Source organism: Cucumis sativus, chromosome 7 (genome assembly GCF_000004075.3).
Source record: "Cucumis sativus cultivar 9930 chromosome 7, Cucumber_9930_V3, whole genome shotgun sequence".
In the NCBI taxonomy this organism is placed as follows: Eukaryota; Viridiplantae; Streptophyta; class Magnoliopsida; order Cucurbitales; family Cucurbitaceae; genus Cucumis; species Cucumis sativus.
In genome coordinates this window covers 15,945,951-15,964,252 of record NC_026661.2, presented here as the reverse complement: position 1 = coordinate 15,964,252, position 18,302 = coordinate 15,945,951, and the positions used below count along the sequence as shown (strand labels likewise).

The following is an 18,302-nucleotide window of genomic DNA, read 5'->3' as shown; positions in this document are numbered from 1 at the left end:
AAATATTAATTTCTGCTCCTAAATGTTTGTCTTTATATAAAATTTCATTCTGGGATGACTTTTCAAATTTCTTCTCGCTCCTCTTGAATTTAAAGGCTTCCCCCTAATTAAATGTCTGAACAATTAATGAAGCTCCATCCTGCCCTAGTCTTACTAAGATTTTCTTGAGCTTCCACTGCCGGCAGTCAATGTTGTCCAGATACCAAATAAGTAGCCTAAAGGATAAAAGGAGAGAAATCTCCAATAATAAACTCGAAGTCTTTATTATGAATAAAATGTTATAAAAACAATAAGACAATTCCTCTATTTATATAAAATTGTAAAGCTAACGAATCCTAATCCTAATTAATCAAAGAAACTAATCATAATTCTAATAAATCAAGTAAACTAATAATAATCTTAATCAATTAAGAAAACTAATCCTTGTCCTAATCAATTAAGGATTTAACCAAGATATCCTGCCGCATATTCAATTAAGTGTTTCTTCTAAAAGAGAGATAATAATACTGCAGATGCTGTTCCATGGATGACACACACACAGTTGATTTCTATAGATGAATGGATACTGTTATGTGTTTGTTTCATTAACGTTTTTTTTTTAAATTTTTTTTTTTAATACTGATCTTCCATAAAAAGAAATATATTTGAATAGAGGCCTCTTTAACTACAGCGTGAATTGAAATATGGATAAATATTGGATAGATAGATGGAAATTGATTATATAGAATGATATGATGTTTGTTTGCTAATTTACAACCTTCTTGTCTGACCCCAACCAAATTAATAAAAGGGAAAAGAAAATATAGAGAGGCTGGAAATTACAGGTGTTGGTGATCCATCTGGTCGTGGGCTTGGATTTAGTTATGTTCGTTCGGTTCCAAAAGCACCTATTTCTAATGCATCTTTAAAGAAAAAAGCAGCCTCTAGTCGAGGAAGCTCGGCAGTGACAGGGACAGATGCAGACCTACGTAGGTTGAGCATGGATGCTGCAAAAGAGGTACCTGGTTTTCCATTGAATATTGTTTTTAGAAGACAAATAGTAATTGTACAAAGACAAGGGGTTTTAATAGACAATTATTTTCATGTATGACAATAATAAATTCTCAGAGAGGGAAATGATCAAAGTCGTATTTATTTAAACGCATAAACTTACATGCTTCAAATTTCCTTTTCTGTTATAAAAATGATTACATATATGTATGAATGTATGTACGTGTGCGTGTGTATAAGCAGTGAAAAATAAGAAAATTAGTTTTCAATGGCATGACATCATAATTAATATTATAAAATTGATGAAATATTTACAGTCAATCTTTTTGTCATTGTGTCTAACAATGTGTAAGATTTGAGAACTTATGAACTAAATGAACTTGTGACAAGTATAACTCTCTTAAAAATATTTTTTCTTTTTGCGTGGGAATAATGATATTCTTATTTTCTTGCTCTCATTTATTTTTTGGAGCTTTGCGCTATTGGTTCTTTCATGCTATTTTTTTGTATGTTTACTACATTGAAATCTTCATCTTATTTGATATTTTAGGTTCTTCTCAAGTTTGATGTATCTGAAGAACAGATAGCAAAACTGACCAGATGGCACAGAATTGCTATGATACGCAGGCTTTCGAGTGAGCAAGCAGCTTCTGGGGTACAAGTAGATCCAACAACTATCAGCAAGTATGCACGTGGCCAGCGAATGTCCTTTCTGCAACTGCAGCGTCAGACGAGAGAGAAGTGTCAAGAAATTTGGGAACGACAAATTCAGAGTCTTTCGGCCTCAGATGGTGCTGAGAACGAGAGTGACTCTGAAGGAAATAGTGATCTAGATTCCTTTGCTGGAGATTTGGAAAATTTGCTGGATGCAGAGGAATTTGAAGATGAAGTTGATACATTTGAGATCCGACATGAAAAGACTGATGGGGTCAAGGGACTTAAAATGAGGAGACGCCCGTCCATTGTTCAAACAGAAGAGGAAATTGAAGATGAAGTGGCAGAAGCTGCTGAGTTGTGCAGGTTGCTGATGGATGGTATGGACAACTCTAGTATATGATTTATGGAAACTTTACGTGAGATGTGTTTGGTTTGGATGATTAGCTTTTACCTTATGTCATGGAAAACTCTTCAATGTCTTGCTTATCATGATTTCACGATTCATTTTTGGCGATAGAGTTGCATTCATTTAATTGCTAAACCTTTTCATGCTTTGGCTTCTCATACTATTTGTGGCCATGAACAGTCATTTTATTCTGGCATTTTTCTTAGATTCGACCATGGAGTCCCATATAAGTGTTTGCAATAATTCCGTTTACACATTGACATTTTGCTCCTCTGAATTATTAAATCTTCCAGAGTTCTTGGTGGTATTGGCATTTTCGGCATAATCAGACTGTAGAATCCTCTTTATCAGTTTCTTTACTGATACAATATGCTCGTCCTTTGCCACGACCCACTTAAGTATGGCAAGGATAATTTCCACACCCTGAAAATAAAAATAATAATACTAAAAAATAAATAAAAAGATAAAAGAAAAAATTGAGATCTTTTGAACACAAGTCAAATGGTGGTGCAGTTGCTTACAACTCTGTTCTTCCACTTATTATGGAAATCGTTGTTTTTTGAGGTTGTACTTGGTTATGTTACTTACAGAAAGTTAGTAGGGTTATATGACCTGTAAACTATATTAACCTTGAGTTTAGTTAGTTGGCTTTCAAATTTCTCAGAATGGTCTCTAGTGAGGTGGCAGATGGATATGACTCAGTTGGGTCACCATATTGGCCAATACCTTTGATTTATGTGGGACCTCGTTTTCATTCTTCTTTTGCCTGACTGGTCATACCTTTTCTCTGGGGATCGCATTGCTTAAGTGAGATTCTGAACAATCATTAGTTCAATGCAATTCTGTCCGCGGTCAAAGCTTCTTAGTCCCTTGTACTTCGGGGTATTCACACCTCTAACTGGCACTAATGTAGAGTCTATTATGCAGATGAAGCTGAGAGGAGGAGGAAGAAGAAGAAGAATAAAGTCATGGGAGAAGCAGTGTTGTCCACAGGTTTTCAAGCTAGTTTTTTTCATGAAAAGCCTGAGCAAACCAGACATCTTATTAGTATTGCTCAGCCTGATGTGACCTATATTTCTAAAGAAAATATAAGAGAACAGAAGGAGGTACTAATATGTGATTATTTGTGATTCTTTTCATTACATTTTTTTTACTCCACATCTGAAGGACAATTTATAGATAATTAATGCCGTGTGATATGATGGCAGGTTGAAAGTATTAGTAATCGAAAAGAAAAGTCAGGAAAGTTGAAACCCATGAAGAAGAACTATAGTTCAGAGATGAGCCTAATCAATAAGAAACTGAAGATATCAGGAGACAAAGTCAAGGTACGGACTTGATTCTTTTTTATAGTTTTATCGGGACACTGGAATTTACTTGATCCTTATGTTTTAGTATTATGAAAATGTTATACTTGGAACTAAAACTAATCATAATCTTCGTCTAAAATATAGGGTTTATCCTTAGTCCTTATTATGGGAATAGTTTTAACCCCCATCCTTAGCTGTTTTCTCTTTTCCCCAACTCTCTTGCTGGATACAATCTCTTATGGTATAATCAAGTCTTTATGATACAATCTCCCTAAAGGAGAGAAGTAGAAAAGATCTAGTCATGCCTCCTTCAAATACTGAAAGAACAATGACTACTTGGTGTAAACAAGTTGGGAGTGTTTGAAAACTCGAATAATAATACTGCAGATGCTGTAATCATTAAAAGGATTCACTTATATACCAATCCAACACATAACTGCCCAATAGCTAAACAAAGTTACCAAGCAGTAACAAACTGAAGATTACAACTAATTCTTAACCAAAGAACTGAAGAACTATATATATTTATATATATCATGAGTATCCGGACCAACTCATGTGTACCTCGACCAATCTCGTAGGACAATCACGTTCGACCCTACAAGATTTAGGTGTCAAGGAATTGTAGGAAATTAATTTCCAAGTAGATGGCCACCGTAAAACTTAAAAGAAAATAACCAAATACAACTGCATCACTACTGCAAAAAAAACTAGAGAACCCGAGAAATCGACCGACAACCAACAAAGAGTAACGGACAACTTTGCAATTTTATTTTGCACAAACTAAATACTTGATGAGAATCTTTTAAGGAAGTAGCTAGCACCAAGAAGCTTTAAAATAAACTTTTTGATTGCAGTTGAAATCTTTCCGATAGTGGAACTAAACCAGGCTTGAAAAGTGATATTTGATCACAACTTAGATCTTCCAAAAACGAACAAGAACCCGCCACCTTATAAATAGAAACTCCTCCTTTGTGAAACTGTTAGGATACTTCCCAACAAGAACAAGATCTGAATTTATTATAATGTTACTATAAGAGAGTACAAGATAAAACCAAGTATAAGGCACTTGGAACCTCCCTCTTGAGTACTCTGACCCAAGCCCTAGATCACAAAATTCTCCTCCCTCACTTACCTTCCGTCCATTTATAACATGATGTAACCACTCTAGTAACCACTCTAGTAACCACACTTACATAATAACTACTAGTAACCACATTTGCCAATATCTATTAGTAACTTCCTAAATATCTAATTATCCTTATACCCCTAAATCTATACTAATCTAGGTCTATATCAGAGACCCACGATCTCTAGTGTTCCAAGAAAATTTTCAAACTTTTCAAACTTTGATTTCAATCAAACAACCACGACCCTCTTATGTCTTTAGTCTTTACTAGAGGGGATAAAGGACGTGTCCTTTTTAGCTGATTTCACATACCTTAATTAAAAATGAAAACTTTGGAAGAACTGATGAAGGTATTATTTAACATGGATAGGTTTTTAGGAAGTTTAGAAACTTGTAGCCGAACTGTTCCCAGCCTTTATGAGTAGAATTGATCCCGTTCTTAATTTCCCACTCTATTTTTTTTAATAAGTTTTCTTTTTTTTTGTTAAATTGTATTTTTTATGATGCTACTTCAGTTTAGGTGATGGGAGTGATTGCTGGGAAAAGGTGGATACTGGTTTTATGTTATTATTCTCTATATGGTGGTTGGAACCACATTCATTTAATCTCTTTTTTTTTTTATCAGAATTTTAAAGAGAAGAAATCAGCTCGAGAGAGTTTCGTGTGTGGAAAATGTGGTCAGGTACATAAAGTTCTTAGTTAAAACTTTCCCTGGCTCTGATCCCTCAATATTGCTAACTTTCTGAAGTTTTTGGTTCTCAGTTTGGACACATGCGGACAAACAAGAATTGCCCCAAGTATGGAGAGGATCTTGAAACACCAGAGACAACAGATCAAGATAAGGTATCAATAAAGTTGAATGCGATGGATCCATCTAATCAATCCCATCAGAAAGCTGTGGTTAAGAAGGTTACACCTAAAGCCATAGCAAAAAGTTTTACAACAGAAGCATTTGAGGGTGAAAAATCTACGGCAAAGGTTCTTCCAGTCAAATTCAAATGCAGCTCAGCGGACAGGCTTTCTGACAATCTTAGTCCTGCACTGCCACAGACTTCTGACTTGCCAGTCAATTCTGACAATGAAACTGGGAAGTCTATTGTTAAAGTTAACAAGATTACATTTTCTAAGAAGAGAACCGAAGACATTCAATTTGAGTCTCATAAACCCTCAATTGTAATACGACCTCCTGATGCAAAAAAGGTTTCACTTGAAGCTCATAAACCATCCATTGTAATACGACCACCAACAAATATGGATAGGGAGAGAACGGAATTTCCCAGACGCTCTGCCACCATAATTAGATCAGCAGTTGAAACAGAAAAAGAACAGCTTCACAAAAAACTCATAATCAAACGGCCAAAGGAGGTAGATTTGGATCGGAGTGCTTATGATGGGAGTGTTGATATGGAGTACCGGAAGACTAAAAGAATTGTTGAGCTGTCAAGTCTTGAGAAGCATACAAGGCATGGGAGCATGAGTTCATCTGATTCTGGAAAAAAGAAAGTTAGAGAAAAACATAGATGGTGGGAAAAGCAAGAGAAGCAGAGAAATGAAGAAAGACTACGGGAAGAGAAGGTGAGAAGGGTCTACAATGAACAAATGGGGATGCGAGAAGAACAAGAGAAGTTAGCTGAGATTAGAAGATTTGAAGCAAGCATTAGAAGTGATAAGGAGGAAGAAGAACGTCTAAAAGCAAAGAAGAAGAAGAAGAAACGAATCCCTGAAATATTAGATGATTATGTGGAAGACCCCAGATCTAGAAGATTTGATAAAAGGGCTCTAGAAAAAGAACGTAGCATGAAAAGGAAGCCTATTGAGTTGGGAAGGCATATTCCAGAGCAGGCATCATCAACAAAACGCCGTAGGGGGGGAGAGGTACTTTTGTGCTTTGTAGGATTTCCTCTACTTTTGTGCATTAACTGTGCTCAATTCATCTAAAACTTTGGCATTTTTTGTTGCAGGTTGGTTTGTCAAATATCTTGGAGCGGATTGTGGAGACCCTCAAAGACAGGTTCGATATTTCCTATCTGTTCATAAAACCTGTATCCAAGAAGGAGGCTCCTGACTACCTGGATATCATAGAGCGCCCAATGGATCTTTCTACCATTAGAGAAAAGGTTAGAAGGCTGGAATACAAGACCAGGGACGAGTTCAGGAATGATGTATGGCAGATAATGTATAATGCTCACTTGTACAATGATGGGCGCAACCCAGGTATTCCTCCCCTAGCAGATCAGCTTTTGATGCTTTGTGACAATCTATTAAAACAATGTGATGAAGACTTGACTGAAGCAGAAATTGGAATCGAGTATAGGGATTCTTAGGGGTGGAGTACATACCGTATTGTGCCTTTGTGTAGTATATACATATAATGTAGTGTAGTGAGGTGGAATCCTCATTTTCATGGCAGATAGTTTAACACAATATTCCATTCCATTAGAGGTCTAGGATGTTCAGCTGCCATTTGTTGGGGAGAGTTAAAAGGGTATGAAGGCGGGCTTAGAACACAACCATATGCTCATTAGAATGTTTTGCCAAAAAGATGAAAATAGATTGATTTGGGGGTTAGAACTCGTTGATAGAGGACCGACCTTCCTTAATGTACTGTAGCCATGTATATAATACCCGAGTTGAAAATGTTTTTGGGTTTAATAGAAATGTATTTTATTGTTCCCATAATGTAACTATAGTGATGTATTTATTAACCCAGTTGAATCTTTCTTTTTTTCCACCTTTATTCCACCGGCAAGTTTTCAATAATTGACTACGGAAGCAGGAAAAGGAAACAGGTTTTTTGGGGTTGATCACTAACCTCGTTTACACATTTTAGTAGAGTTTGTAAAACTGCTATTGATTCGGAAAGCCATGAATGGAAAAGGTAATAGGTCGCCAATGTAAAACTCTCTACTGATACATTTCCTATTAGATTGGTCAAGCTTCGCTTGAATTATTAAAAAATTGTTGATTCAGATTGGCCGAACTCTGTTTGGATTCTTAAAAAATCGTTGATTCAGGTCTAATCAATAAAGGAACTTAGGCCTCTATGCTCCAGTTTTAGTGACATTCTATATCATTAATTCGTATTCCTATACTTATATTTGGAAATAACATGCAACCAAGCTTGTTGATTTAGTATAAATCAATCTGAGATCTTCACGTTCAGAGGTTGAAGATGATAAAATAAATAGTTTCTTTCACTTGGTAAGAAATTCTAGATAAATAATTATCAAACATGACCAAGCTGTTTGATTCAAACATATTTCTTATCTGTTCGCTTTTGTTAAAGTAATTATTTTAAATGATAAAACTTCTGAAAATATTTATAAATATAATAAAATATCACAATTTATTTGCAATAAATCATGATAACCAATACATACTACTATCGGTGTATATCATCATATCGATAGATATAAATAGTAGTCTAAATGAGAAAAATAATAACATAAAATATAACCACATTCAAATTTAATATTAAAAACACTAATAATGGAGTTAGGGGTTATGAATGAGGCTGCATTTAAAAAATATATAAGACTAGATACTTTTTAACGATTTTTCAATTTTTACTTCAAAAGCTATTTTCGTTGGAGATAATGTCATCTATCTTTTGTCCATTACATAAGCTCAAATCTCCAATCTTGTGTTTATACTAAGAAAAATAAAATAAAATAAAATATGCTTCTGCAATGGAGAAAAATTCAAATGAATTGATCATTTGTTGGACAATTTTCTTAAATTTTTATTTTTGTGAACGAAATATTAATGGTTTTTGTTTATATACTAACAATAAAAGTATCATTTAACTTCTTTTTAAAATTAGTTATATTTTCAACACTTTTGAAGGATGTATGACATAACACTCAACGATACCATATTTTTGAACTTTTGAAAAAATATATAGTAATATTTTTTGAAAACTTTAAAAGTTTCTAAAAATTTTCACGCAAAGTGTAAAATTTAAGGATGTATATTTTAGCCCCATCATTTTAACAACAATTTAGATAATCAATTAAAAAGATTAAAAGAAATTAAAATGCTAATTTATCATAAAAATTGTCAAAAACAAAATGTAAAATACTATTTATATTTTATGGCAAAATTATGTAATGAGTTTTTATCATAAAATGTAAATAGTTGTATTTTTTATATTATTTTTAAAAAATCCCAATTTATTGCTTGTAGTTTCAAATGTCCAAATTTAGTTCGTATTTGTGGCAAAATTAAAATGTAAAATAAGGTAAGCTTGACATTCAATTTTTTTTGAAGCCATATATTCCAATATACATCATTTAGATGTGTAAGTTATTTGGTAATATGTAATATTAATGACTTCCCCTCTCTTTAATAAAATCATTTTTTTCCTTTCTAGATGGGACACGACTCTTCAAGTGGTAATATTTGTGACTTCCACTACCACTACGACTTTGACAATGTGCGTGAGACTCCCCCACATTATTATCTTTCTTTCACGTCAACAAACACATTTCACTAATGAGAAATTATTACAATTTATGAAGGTGGAGAACATTCTATCAATTAGACTATAATGAAAAAAAAAAAAATTTCACCTTACCATAATGAAAAATTATTACAAATTCTTAAAATTCATCCTAGGATATTCTTTAAATAAAGATTTTTTTAAAAAAAACTTGATTAAATTAATTTTTCTTGGGATCAAATCTCAGATTTTCAAAGATATTAATTCACCTCCCCAAGAATCTATAGTTAACGGACACCAAAATATTTGTAGATTCCATCGCAGAATTTTGTTTAAGGAAACCGTGTGTGAAATCATAGATTAATTAGATTTTGAACCTTTTAAAAACATAGAAATTACGATTTTAAAGAAAGATTTTCTAAATAGTTTTAAAGAAGAGTTTTATGAAATATTTTCAAAAAGTATTTAAAGAAAATTAAACTAAAAAGATTTTTTTAAAAACTTTGAAGAGTTTTAATTAGAAATCAAATATGAGTAAATGAACCATACAATAATTAAAATCAAGGATGCAACCAAACAAATTAAGCAAATAAAAATAATAAAAAAGTATTTTTACAAGAAGGGATGGGGATTGATTTGAAACTTGAAATAATCAACCCCTCATCTCAAGAATTTGAAAATAATAGACTACAAATATTTCTAAGTTCCACTGTCAAATTTTTTTAAAGAAAAAGTTCAAAAAGAAAAATGATTAAAAAAATTAAATTACTACTTATTAACTATGATGTAACAAAGATATATTAAAATAACACCATAGTAAAATGCAAAAGAAAACATACGTACATGTACATGTATTTATGCATTGATAAATCATGAATTTGAGAGTATTTGGGATAGATGAAATAATAAGAATAACGAAAACAAACATATTGTTTATTAAAACAAAATGTAATAGGAATTAAACTAAAGAAACAAAAGTAAAAATATAAAACATTAGATTAAAAATTGTCATCTATACCGTAAAGTTTAAAGTATTAGTGTAAAGCTTTGAGTTTAGGAAATCAATATCACACCTGAATAAGATCAATCCTAAGGATATGAAAGTAATGTTAAGAAATGCTTAAAAGAATTAAAAATAAATGTCTATATCAACAAGGTGCACATTTCTTTTTAATGGCTCGATCATAAGAACTAAAAAATTAAGCATTCTTAACTTGGAACAATTTCATATTAGGACTTTTGAAAAATTTTCTAGGATGCATGTGAATGAAGATAAAACAATTTTTATTTTAATAAGTTTTTAACACAAATAATAATATGATGATGCGTTACAAATAATAATAATATACTATATAATAATTATAACAAAAAAATGAAGTAAAAAAGAAATTCTTTATCCCATTTTGTTTTGTCAGACAGAAAAGAAAAGAAAGCTAAAGGTTGAGACTAAATAATAATAATAATGGTGAAAACTTAGAAAACAAGATAAAAATAAGTAAAAAAATTAAACAACAAACTTTACATTAATACTCTTTTCTTTCTGTAAGAGAGAAGGAGGAGGCTAATGGTTGAGGTTAAAATAATAATAATAATAACCACAAATAAGAAGACATGAAAAAAGAAGTAAAAAAAATAATAAACTTTTTAAGACTAAAAGTTAATATCAAAAGAAAGTTTCTCATTGTATGAGAGGCAACACTTTTGGGAGTAAATCTTTTTGCTTCAAACAAATTTCTTGTCGATGCGATGTCTCGTATGTGATTGAAAGGGAGAAAGATTAGAATATCTGGAGAGAGGTGGTATAAAGTTGCTTTACCGAGTTGACGAGGTGCAAAGAATATTGTTCAAAAAAGATGAAAAAACCTTTCTTTAGCCTCTTCAGAGATAAACTAAATGATTTTTTTTAAAAAAATGACCAAAATTCACACTATTTATTTATAGACTATTCAAATTCAAGATTTTGAAAAGGAAAAAATTAATTTAAACATATGATTATTATATAATTGATTTTTTATTAAAAATAATATTTGATTGATTTTTATCAAAATAGATTAAATTGATTTTCTCCCTAATAAAAGATCTCATAATTCAAAATTTAAATTCCATTCATAAACCATTTTGTTTCACCCTTTTTCAATCTTTAAAAAACATTTAAATGTTGATGAATAAAAGCATTATTTAATTTTTATTATTACTTTGTTCTATTTTTTAAAAAAGTAGCCTCAAATTAGAAATAATAATTTGTAATCAAATTAAGCATGCCAAAAATAGATGGCTACAAATGTTTTTGAAATTGATGTAACTGGAGTAAAACGAAAGGCATGTGTATATTCAGTAGCAAATAGTAACTATGTCACGCCTCTCACAAAACGTCACTTCATGCGACCAACACTACAATAGAAATGGTCTACGACGATAGTTGACAGTTATTTTTTATCGTGAATAAAATTCGTAACAGTTATTTACAGTCATAATATCGCCTATTGTGGAAAGTTTTTTCATGACAATTTTCAAAAACCGTCACAATAAGTTTTTTCGTGAATTCGTTTATTATGACATTTTTTATCTGTCAAGGATATATCAATCGTGACATTTTTTTATAAAGATAAATGTCATCCTTTTTATATTGACAACGGTTACAAAAATATCATGAATTCGTATATTATGGAATTTTTTCTCTGTCAAGAGTATGTCAATCGTGAAAGTTTTTTATAAAAGCAAATGTCATTGTTTCGCTATTGACGACAGTTACAAAATGTCACAAATTCGTATATTATGACATTTCTCCATGTCGTATATTCCTCAATTACTACATTTTTTTCCTGTTATTCTTGCCGCTCTGTCATTACACTAACAATTTCTATGACAATAATGTTCTAATACATCACACTCATATGAAAACAAAAAGTCAACACTTTAATATATATACGCTATAATACACTTTGTAATATTCGTACAACAATTGACTAATAACCATTTTTTGTTAAAAGGTAGTTTACATACAAAAAGAATAAACACTAACATCTTTAGGTACTGACAAGCCTAAAATTCGTACATTGTAACAAAGATTTTTCTACCAACCATACAGAAAATCCTATATCAATCCATTGTTTCACGTTGACTTCACTGCTCCAATAGATTCTTCCAAACCTAGTAAGAAAACAAAATCTCATTTTAGAGTATGACTAAAGAACATTATCTAAGCAAATCAATTCACAAGTAAACAAAAACAATTCAAATGGACAAGGTAAAGAAATGATATACCACTACAAGAAAAATGGCCTACTATCACTTACTTGGTAACTTGGAATTTGGAGAAAGTTTGACAGTAAAAGTGGTCATAACATCATATACAATTGTCTACCATCATTTTAGATTCATGCTATTAGTGTAGTAACATATTCCAATTTTAAAGCCAAGATAAATAAATAAGACGTAATTGGAGAAATTGATTTATAGTTTTCATCAACCTGAATACAAAAGCATGCCTTAGAACATAGAAAATTTGAAGGTGCAGAAAAACCAAAATACGGCAAGCATCAACATAGTTTGTTTTAAGTCTTCATGTATAGTTGAAAATAGAGCGAGCACTAGCAATCTCTATAGAGAGAACCAACATTCAAGTTTCAACATTTCAGGCCAATGTCTATTGAGAGAACCAACATTCTACGATTTTTGAACACATATACAAATAAATACATCTCTCCAAATCATAGAAGGAAAATGGTGGCATACCGCTGGATATGGGAACTCACAAATTCTGATTGCATATACTGATCCTCCTTACTCTCTACTAGGACACCAAAATTGAAAGAAATATGAAGATCTAGCTTCATGCCGCTAGTACACTCATCAAAGATCACAACTTTCTTAAACATAATTTCTTTAGTTAAAATAAACTTCAATTGAGCCAAATGATTGTATGAAAACCTCATGCAATCATAACCATCAATTTTAGAATAAAAAAACACAACTTAGATATGAACTCCGCCCTTTCAGATCTAACTTCATCAATGTCATTTTGAGAATATGTACGGAGCTAATCAATACTTATTTAGTTAAAAGAAATCAAGGATAGCATATTTGGTCATTGTAATGCAACTGATATGAAGGGAAGCGCACACACATATAAAGGTATACAAAATAATTTGATAAGTACTTTTTCCTAATGAGTTAATACTTATTTTTTGTTATATAAACATACCAAGGGAGAGACTTTAACTTAACACGTAATTGACATTAGCTTTCTTTCTAAAAGTCAGTCATTAAATCCATCCTCCCTATAGTTAGTAAACTGCATAAAATTCAATTTCAACCTAATTTTTATAGTACACAAACAAATTCAATGTGATGGATTGATAATCAATTTTTAATAACCATTTTTTCGAGACAAAACTATTAGTTTTTTAGGTTTTTTTTAAAGAAAAATAAAATAAACAATATATATATACATCAGGACAAAACAATCTCCTTTCTAAATATACCAAAACTTCAGCCTCATCCAAACTAACTTTGATTTTCGAAAGCCATTGCTTGTTTATGCTAAAGCCACATAAACATAAAATTACCAAACATTCCAATAGTTCACAATCAAAATAAGAGTCTCTTAGTAATCAACTTCTTTTTTTAGTTCATCTTTCAAAGTAGATCCATTTTTGCACAATCTACCTCTAAAGAACCAGTAAGAAACACTAAAATTCATCCAAACTCCATATTCATATCCTTCCTCACACGGTTTAGAAATTTGAGCATCTACCAATTGTAACTCAAAGATCTCCAACCAATATAAAAGGATTCTCTTCGGAATTCTAACAACCAAATTCTATTTATCCCATTTATCTATCTTGAAATCAGAGGTGAAATATATAGAAAATACCTGAATCGAAGGCGGCGAAAGAGTTGGATTTTCGAGAAACTCCACCATATGTAGCAATTTGTTCTAGTTTAAATAGTCTGCATCCTAGAGACATTAAAATGCCCCAAAATATAACAAACAAAAATAAATCAGGCATTATGCATTAACACAATTTAGAGAATCATGGAAACTTGTATTAATTAATTAGTGACATTATGAGTTAACATTCAACACAAAATTTACAAAGCAGTGAATTATTTTGTCAAGCTAGTGAAGAATGATATCAGTTAAAGCCTAACTCATAAGATAAGTCAATAATAACAATACTCCAAAGTCATTCAAATGCAAGGATATTTGTGTTACCATGGTTAGATACAATCCCTAACATACTCCAAAGTTTAACGTATAAATTTTTGTTGCAAATAGTAGTAATATAATAAACAAACAAGAGAATAACCCTATAAAGTATAAAATTTAACCTTATATGAATCAACAAAACAACAAACAATATTTAGGAAAGCATGATGAGTTACTGTGAATAACTGTAGTCATACAAACAAGTCAAAAAGGGAGAGTGATAATATTTTTTTATGTAAGTACGTATTCAATTTTTTTTAAATACAAAAATCTCACCAGTGATATTGTTTTTCAATAGATGTGGTTCTTCAACGCTTTTCTAGTTTTCCTAGAAAGGAAAAGTTATTGTAAAATCATAATAGGAGTAATTATTTTACACTATCATTAAATGAAAGAGAAATTTAATCATTGGTTTGAGAATTAGAAAGTCCTTTGCATCCCCTCCATACCTTCGCTACCCCCTTGCTGTGGTGTAACTAGAAAACCGCTTTTCTAGTTTTTCCTGTATGTTCCAATGTTTCCAATTTTTCGAACTAGAATAATGTCTCACCTCATGGAAATGGTACCTTTTTCTATGTTTAACAATTCCTTAAGTAGCATTGAAAAACATGTCCATGAGCATTGTCTTCCCTTGATTATTAGAAATTAATTTAGTAAATCAAAATTAAATTGATTATAAGATTACAAACCTAAATTAGAGCCATAGATTATAAACTTAAATCCCCTATAAATTGATAACAAATATCCAAGGTTGTCATATAAAATTTTATCACAGTCTTCCAACATTGGCATATATGTACAGTCCTTTAGGAGCATGTGAAGCAGAAGGACATCAACCTACAAGTGAATCCAACTTCTTCTCCCGGTTAAGGTATGAAACCCATTTTCCAACTATGGGTTCAATATTTTCAGACTTTTTTCCAAGGAAAAATAAATGAAGATTAGCAAAAGATCAAAATTTACAAAATTCATAATCAGATGCGACAATGCTTTTGCCTTGGTTGGTTTTATTTCTCACTACTTGTGCCAATAAACGCTCTAGTAATTGTTCTTTTGTGCCAATGATATATAGTTTATTGGGTTTAGGTACGATAGGGGTAATGATAGATGTACTAATCTAACTGAGATGTCCAAGTATACCTACCCGTCCCTCTTAGCAAACCCACTCTAAGTATTTTGTTAAAAAAAATGTAAAAATAGCATTCTATAAGCTCAAATTTTAAAATATAACGATTGTCAAAAGAGGCATCAATATCAATTTTTCTTAGGCAAAAAAATCTCATATAAATTAACTTTCACATTTTGCAGTTTGCTGAAGGAAGAATTGAATCTTCCATGAGCGAAATTGTTTAGAAGAGGAAACAAATTGAAATGAATGATTTTATTGAAGCAACATCAAGTACAGTACAAAATTCCATCATAAAAATGGTCACCACAATTAGAGATAATATTCAAACTTCCCAAGATGATGAATTTCCAATGAAGAACAATAATAATCATAATCACTCTTCTTCTTCATCTCATACGAATCACAATCTAAACTATTTACATAGTTTCCTTTACAGTCAATAACCTAAAATTAGTTGGGAAAAAACACCCAATTTATTTCTCTAAAAGAGACCCTTCAAAATCCCCTCCATTTTTACCAAAAGAAAAAGCTGATCAAATTCCTTTCTCCTTCAAACAACTCCCACAAATCCTATCTTCTTTCTCTTTTCCTTCAAATTCTCCTCAAGCTCAAGCAGTCAAAGAAACCCTCCAACAATGTGAGCTGAAACCCATCAAAGGAGAGACCAAATTTTGTGCAACTTGAATGGAATCATAATGTTGGATTTTATAAGAACATCCTTAATAATTCCTACAAAATCTTCTCCATTATCATCATCATTCAAACTTCTCAAAACTTCACATCTCACAAAATCCAATGTTCATTTACAAAATCTTTGATACCCCCAAGTTAATTTCAATTCCCAAGCTCGTGGTTTGTCACACTATACCATATCCTTATGCTATTCGTTATTTTCATTACCAAGAGAAGATAATAATATTTTTGTTTCCTATATAATATACCAAACTCAAGGTAGGAAGTTTCTAATACTTGACACTACAATTGGACAAATAGGCTAATAATAATAACAAACCATTGGTTGGACTTCATGAGTTGCAGATTATTTTCTTCCACTAGCAATGCAAATGGGTTGGATTAAAAAAGTCCCTTTCTAGTTCCACAGTCAAAATATGCTTTGAAAATAAATTGTATAAAACAGAGTCACAATCCACATCCTAAAAAACAGTATTTTTCTCTCTCCGGCAATTTCACAAACAAATTCCATACTGAAATTTTTTTCCCACTAAACACCCACTCTCTAGCTTTTAAAGATTCATTGATCTACCATAAACAATACGATTATTAAGATTTTATGAGGAAACAATCAGAGACAGATCACATATATATGGGGGAGGGGTGAATGAAAAGGTGAGAAACTATTCACAAATGGTTTTGTTCCATTTCTTACACCCTACTGATTAAAACCAGAAAAGGGAAAGACACAAAAGTGAAAGACATTAAACACTAACATGTCTTCAAAATCTTTAAAAAGAGTGTGGGTCGTGAGTGTGGGTTACCGTCGATGAGAAAACGAGTGTTGGTCGTTGTCTTCGAAATGTTTAGATTTGACGTCGTCATGGGTCTCTATCGCAGTGGGTCTCTGTTGTCGTGGGTCTCCGTCGTTGAGATGAAAGTTCATGGAGATGGAGAAGAATGAGGTTGGGGTTGGGTTTTTTTGGGTTATAACGTGAAGATGACAATGAAGAAAGGAGAAGTAAAAATAAGTTTATATTTTAATAATTTTTAATGAAACTTATATTTTATTATTTATATTTATGGCAGTTAAAAACTGTTTTAAATTCTTCAAATCCAAAAAAAATCGTCTTTTCCCACCAAAATCGTGAATTTTGACATTTTGTGATAGTTTTTTCTTTCTTCTTTCCAATTTAGGATATATACAACTGGCATAGTAGGTAGGTTTTGTTGTAGTGCAAGTGGAGACGTGCGATAACTTGTAGAAATACAAGTTATTATGACCATTTAGGTACAATAATTGAACCAAAACACATAGTAAAGATGTCAAAACACATAGCTTCTAGTGCAAATTCATAATTATTAGAAAATACACTTTGCATAAATCGCCATGCCTGTTTTACCAAGTTTTCAATGTGTTTTAACGCAAGATTAATAAGAAACGAAAAATAGTGGATCACAGAGGAGCGCGTGCAAGTATTACGTGAGAAGAAACTTGTCTGGCGAGTACAATCCCTAGTTGAGGAACAACAACACGAGAAAAGTTTACTACATTACAAGACTGGTAGTTGGAGTTGATGTGACTTGACAAGGTTGCATTCGGTGCTAACATGATCAAAAAATAGAATTTTCCTATTGAAAGTTGTCAATAAAAAGACTCCATCACTACTAAGAAAATTGTGCCTAAATTGGCCAGACCCTAAAGAGTGGCGAAAAGGAGTAGCCTTTTCGCTGTTTGTAAGTCATGTTCTTCTTCTTCTCCGGTCAGTTTGTAAGTGAGAGCTTAGAGTCAAAGTAGAGAACATTCCGCAATTTCGATCCACTACTACAAAAATGAGTTTACTTGACGCTGGCAACTTTTACATACTTGACGTTTTTATTAAAAAAACATCAAGTATGAACTTTGTTAAAGAAAAAACGTAAGGTATAGTCTTAAAAAAATGAAAATTTCACGAAATTTTTTAAATTATTTTACGTTAGCCTTATTTGACGTTTTTTTTTTTCGTTAAGTATAAAGTAGATTTTACTTGACATTTTATTCGGGTTAAAAGTAGTGAACATTTACTTGACACCAAAAACATGTCAGGTATGGTTTTAAAAAAGAAAATTTTACGAAATTGTTTGAACTATTTTACGTTAACTTTTACATGATATGATTTTCGCGTCAAATATAGTGGAGATTTTACTTGACGTTTTGTTAGTGTCACGTATAATGGACATTTACTTGACGCAAAAACAACGTCAAATATAGTTAACATTTTTTATTTAACACTTTTAAAATGTCAATCGCTAAAATATCAAATATAAAATGTTTAAAAATATGAAAAAAAAAGAATAAAAATCAACTTATTAAAAT

The 18,302-nt window shown here is 31.5% G+C and overlaps 2 protein-coding genes across 7 annotated transcripts in view; one reads left to right on the top strand and one right to left on the bottom strand.

Annotated features, from left to right (window-relative positions):
• The window catches only part of LOC101212178 (transcription initiation factor TFIID subunit 1), a 31,756-nt gene extending 24,504 nt beyond the window's left edge, over positions 1 to 7,252 (top strand). For all 3 annotated transcript variants that reach the window (XM_011660904.2, XM_011660905.2, XM_011660903.2), the window contains exons 16-22: positions 791 to 997; positions 1,541 to 2,024; positions 2,981 to 3,159; positions 3,262 to 3,381; positions 5,118 to 5,174; positions 5,255 to 6,367; positions 6,454 to 7,252. In XM_011660904.2, coding sequence (XP_011659206.1) covers positions 791 to 997; positions 1,541 to 2,024; positions 2,981 to 3,159; positions 3,262 to 3,381; positions 5,118 to 5,174; positions 5,255 to 6,367; positions 6,454 to 6,816 — 2,523 coding nt within the window. In that variant the 3' untranslated portion in view covers positions 6,817 to 7,252. The remainder of the gene's footprint in view (positions 1 to 790; positions 998 to 1,540; positions 2,025 to 2,980; positions 3,160 to 3,261; positions 3,382 to 5,117; positions 5,175 to 5,254; positions 6,368 to 6,453) is intronic.
• A 4,576-nt stretch (positions 7,253 to 11,828) lies between these two features.
• Positions 11,829 to 16,970, bottom strand: LOC116404966. 4 transcript variants are annotated; one of them, XR_004217986.1, is made up of 4 exons: positions 16,771 to 16,967; positions 13,810 to 13,893; positions 12,669 to 12,773; positions 11,829 to 12,083 (listed from the first exon to the last, which is right to left on the bottom strand). XR_004217986.1 is itself a non-coding variant. In XM_031888412.1 (4 exons), exons 1-4 carry the CDS (start codon positions 16,829 to 16,831, stop codon positions 11,960 to 11,962), a joined length of 327 nt encoding a protein of 108 aa, XP_031744272.1. In that variant the 5' UTR covers positions 16,832 to 16,967; the 3' UTR covers positions 11,829 to 11,959. The 4 variants fall into 4 exon arrangements, 2 of the variants coding, with proteins under 2 accessions (XP_031744272.1, XP_031744273.1); XM_031888412.1 differs by having other exon boundaries at positions 12,669 to 12,726; XM_031888413.1 differs by having other exon boundaries at positions 12,669 to 12,723.
• Positions 16,971 to 18,302: the final 1,332 nt, after the last annotated feature.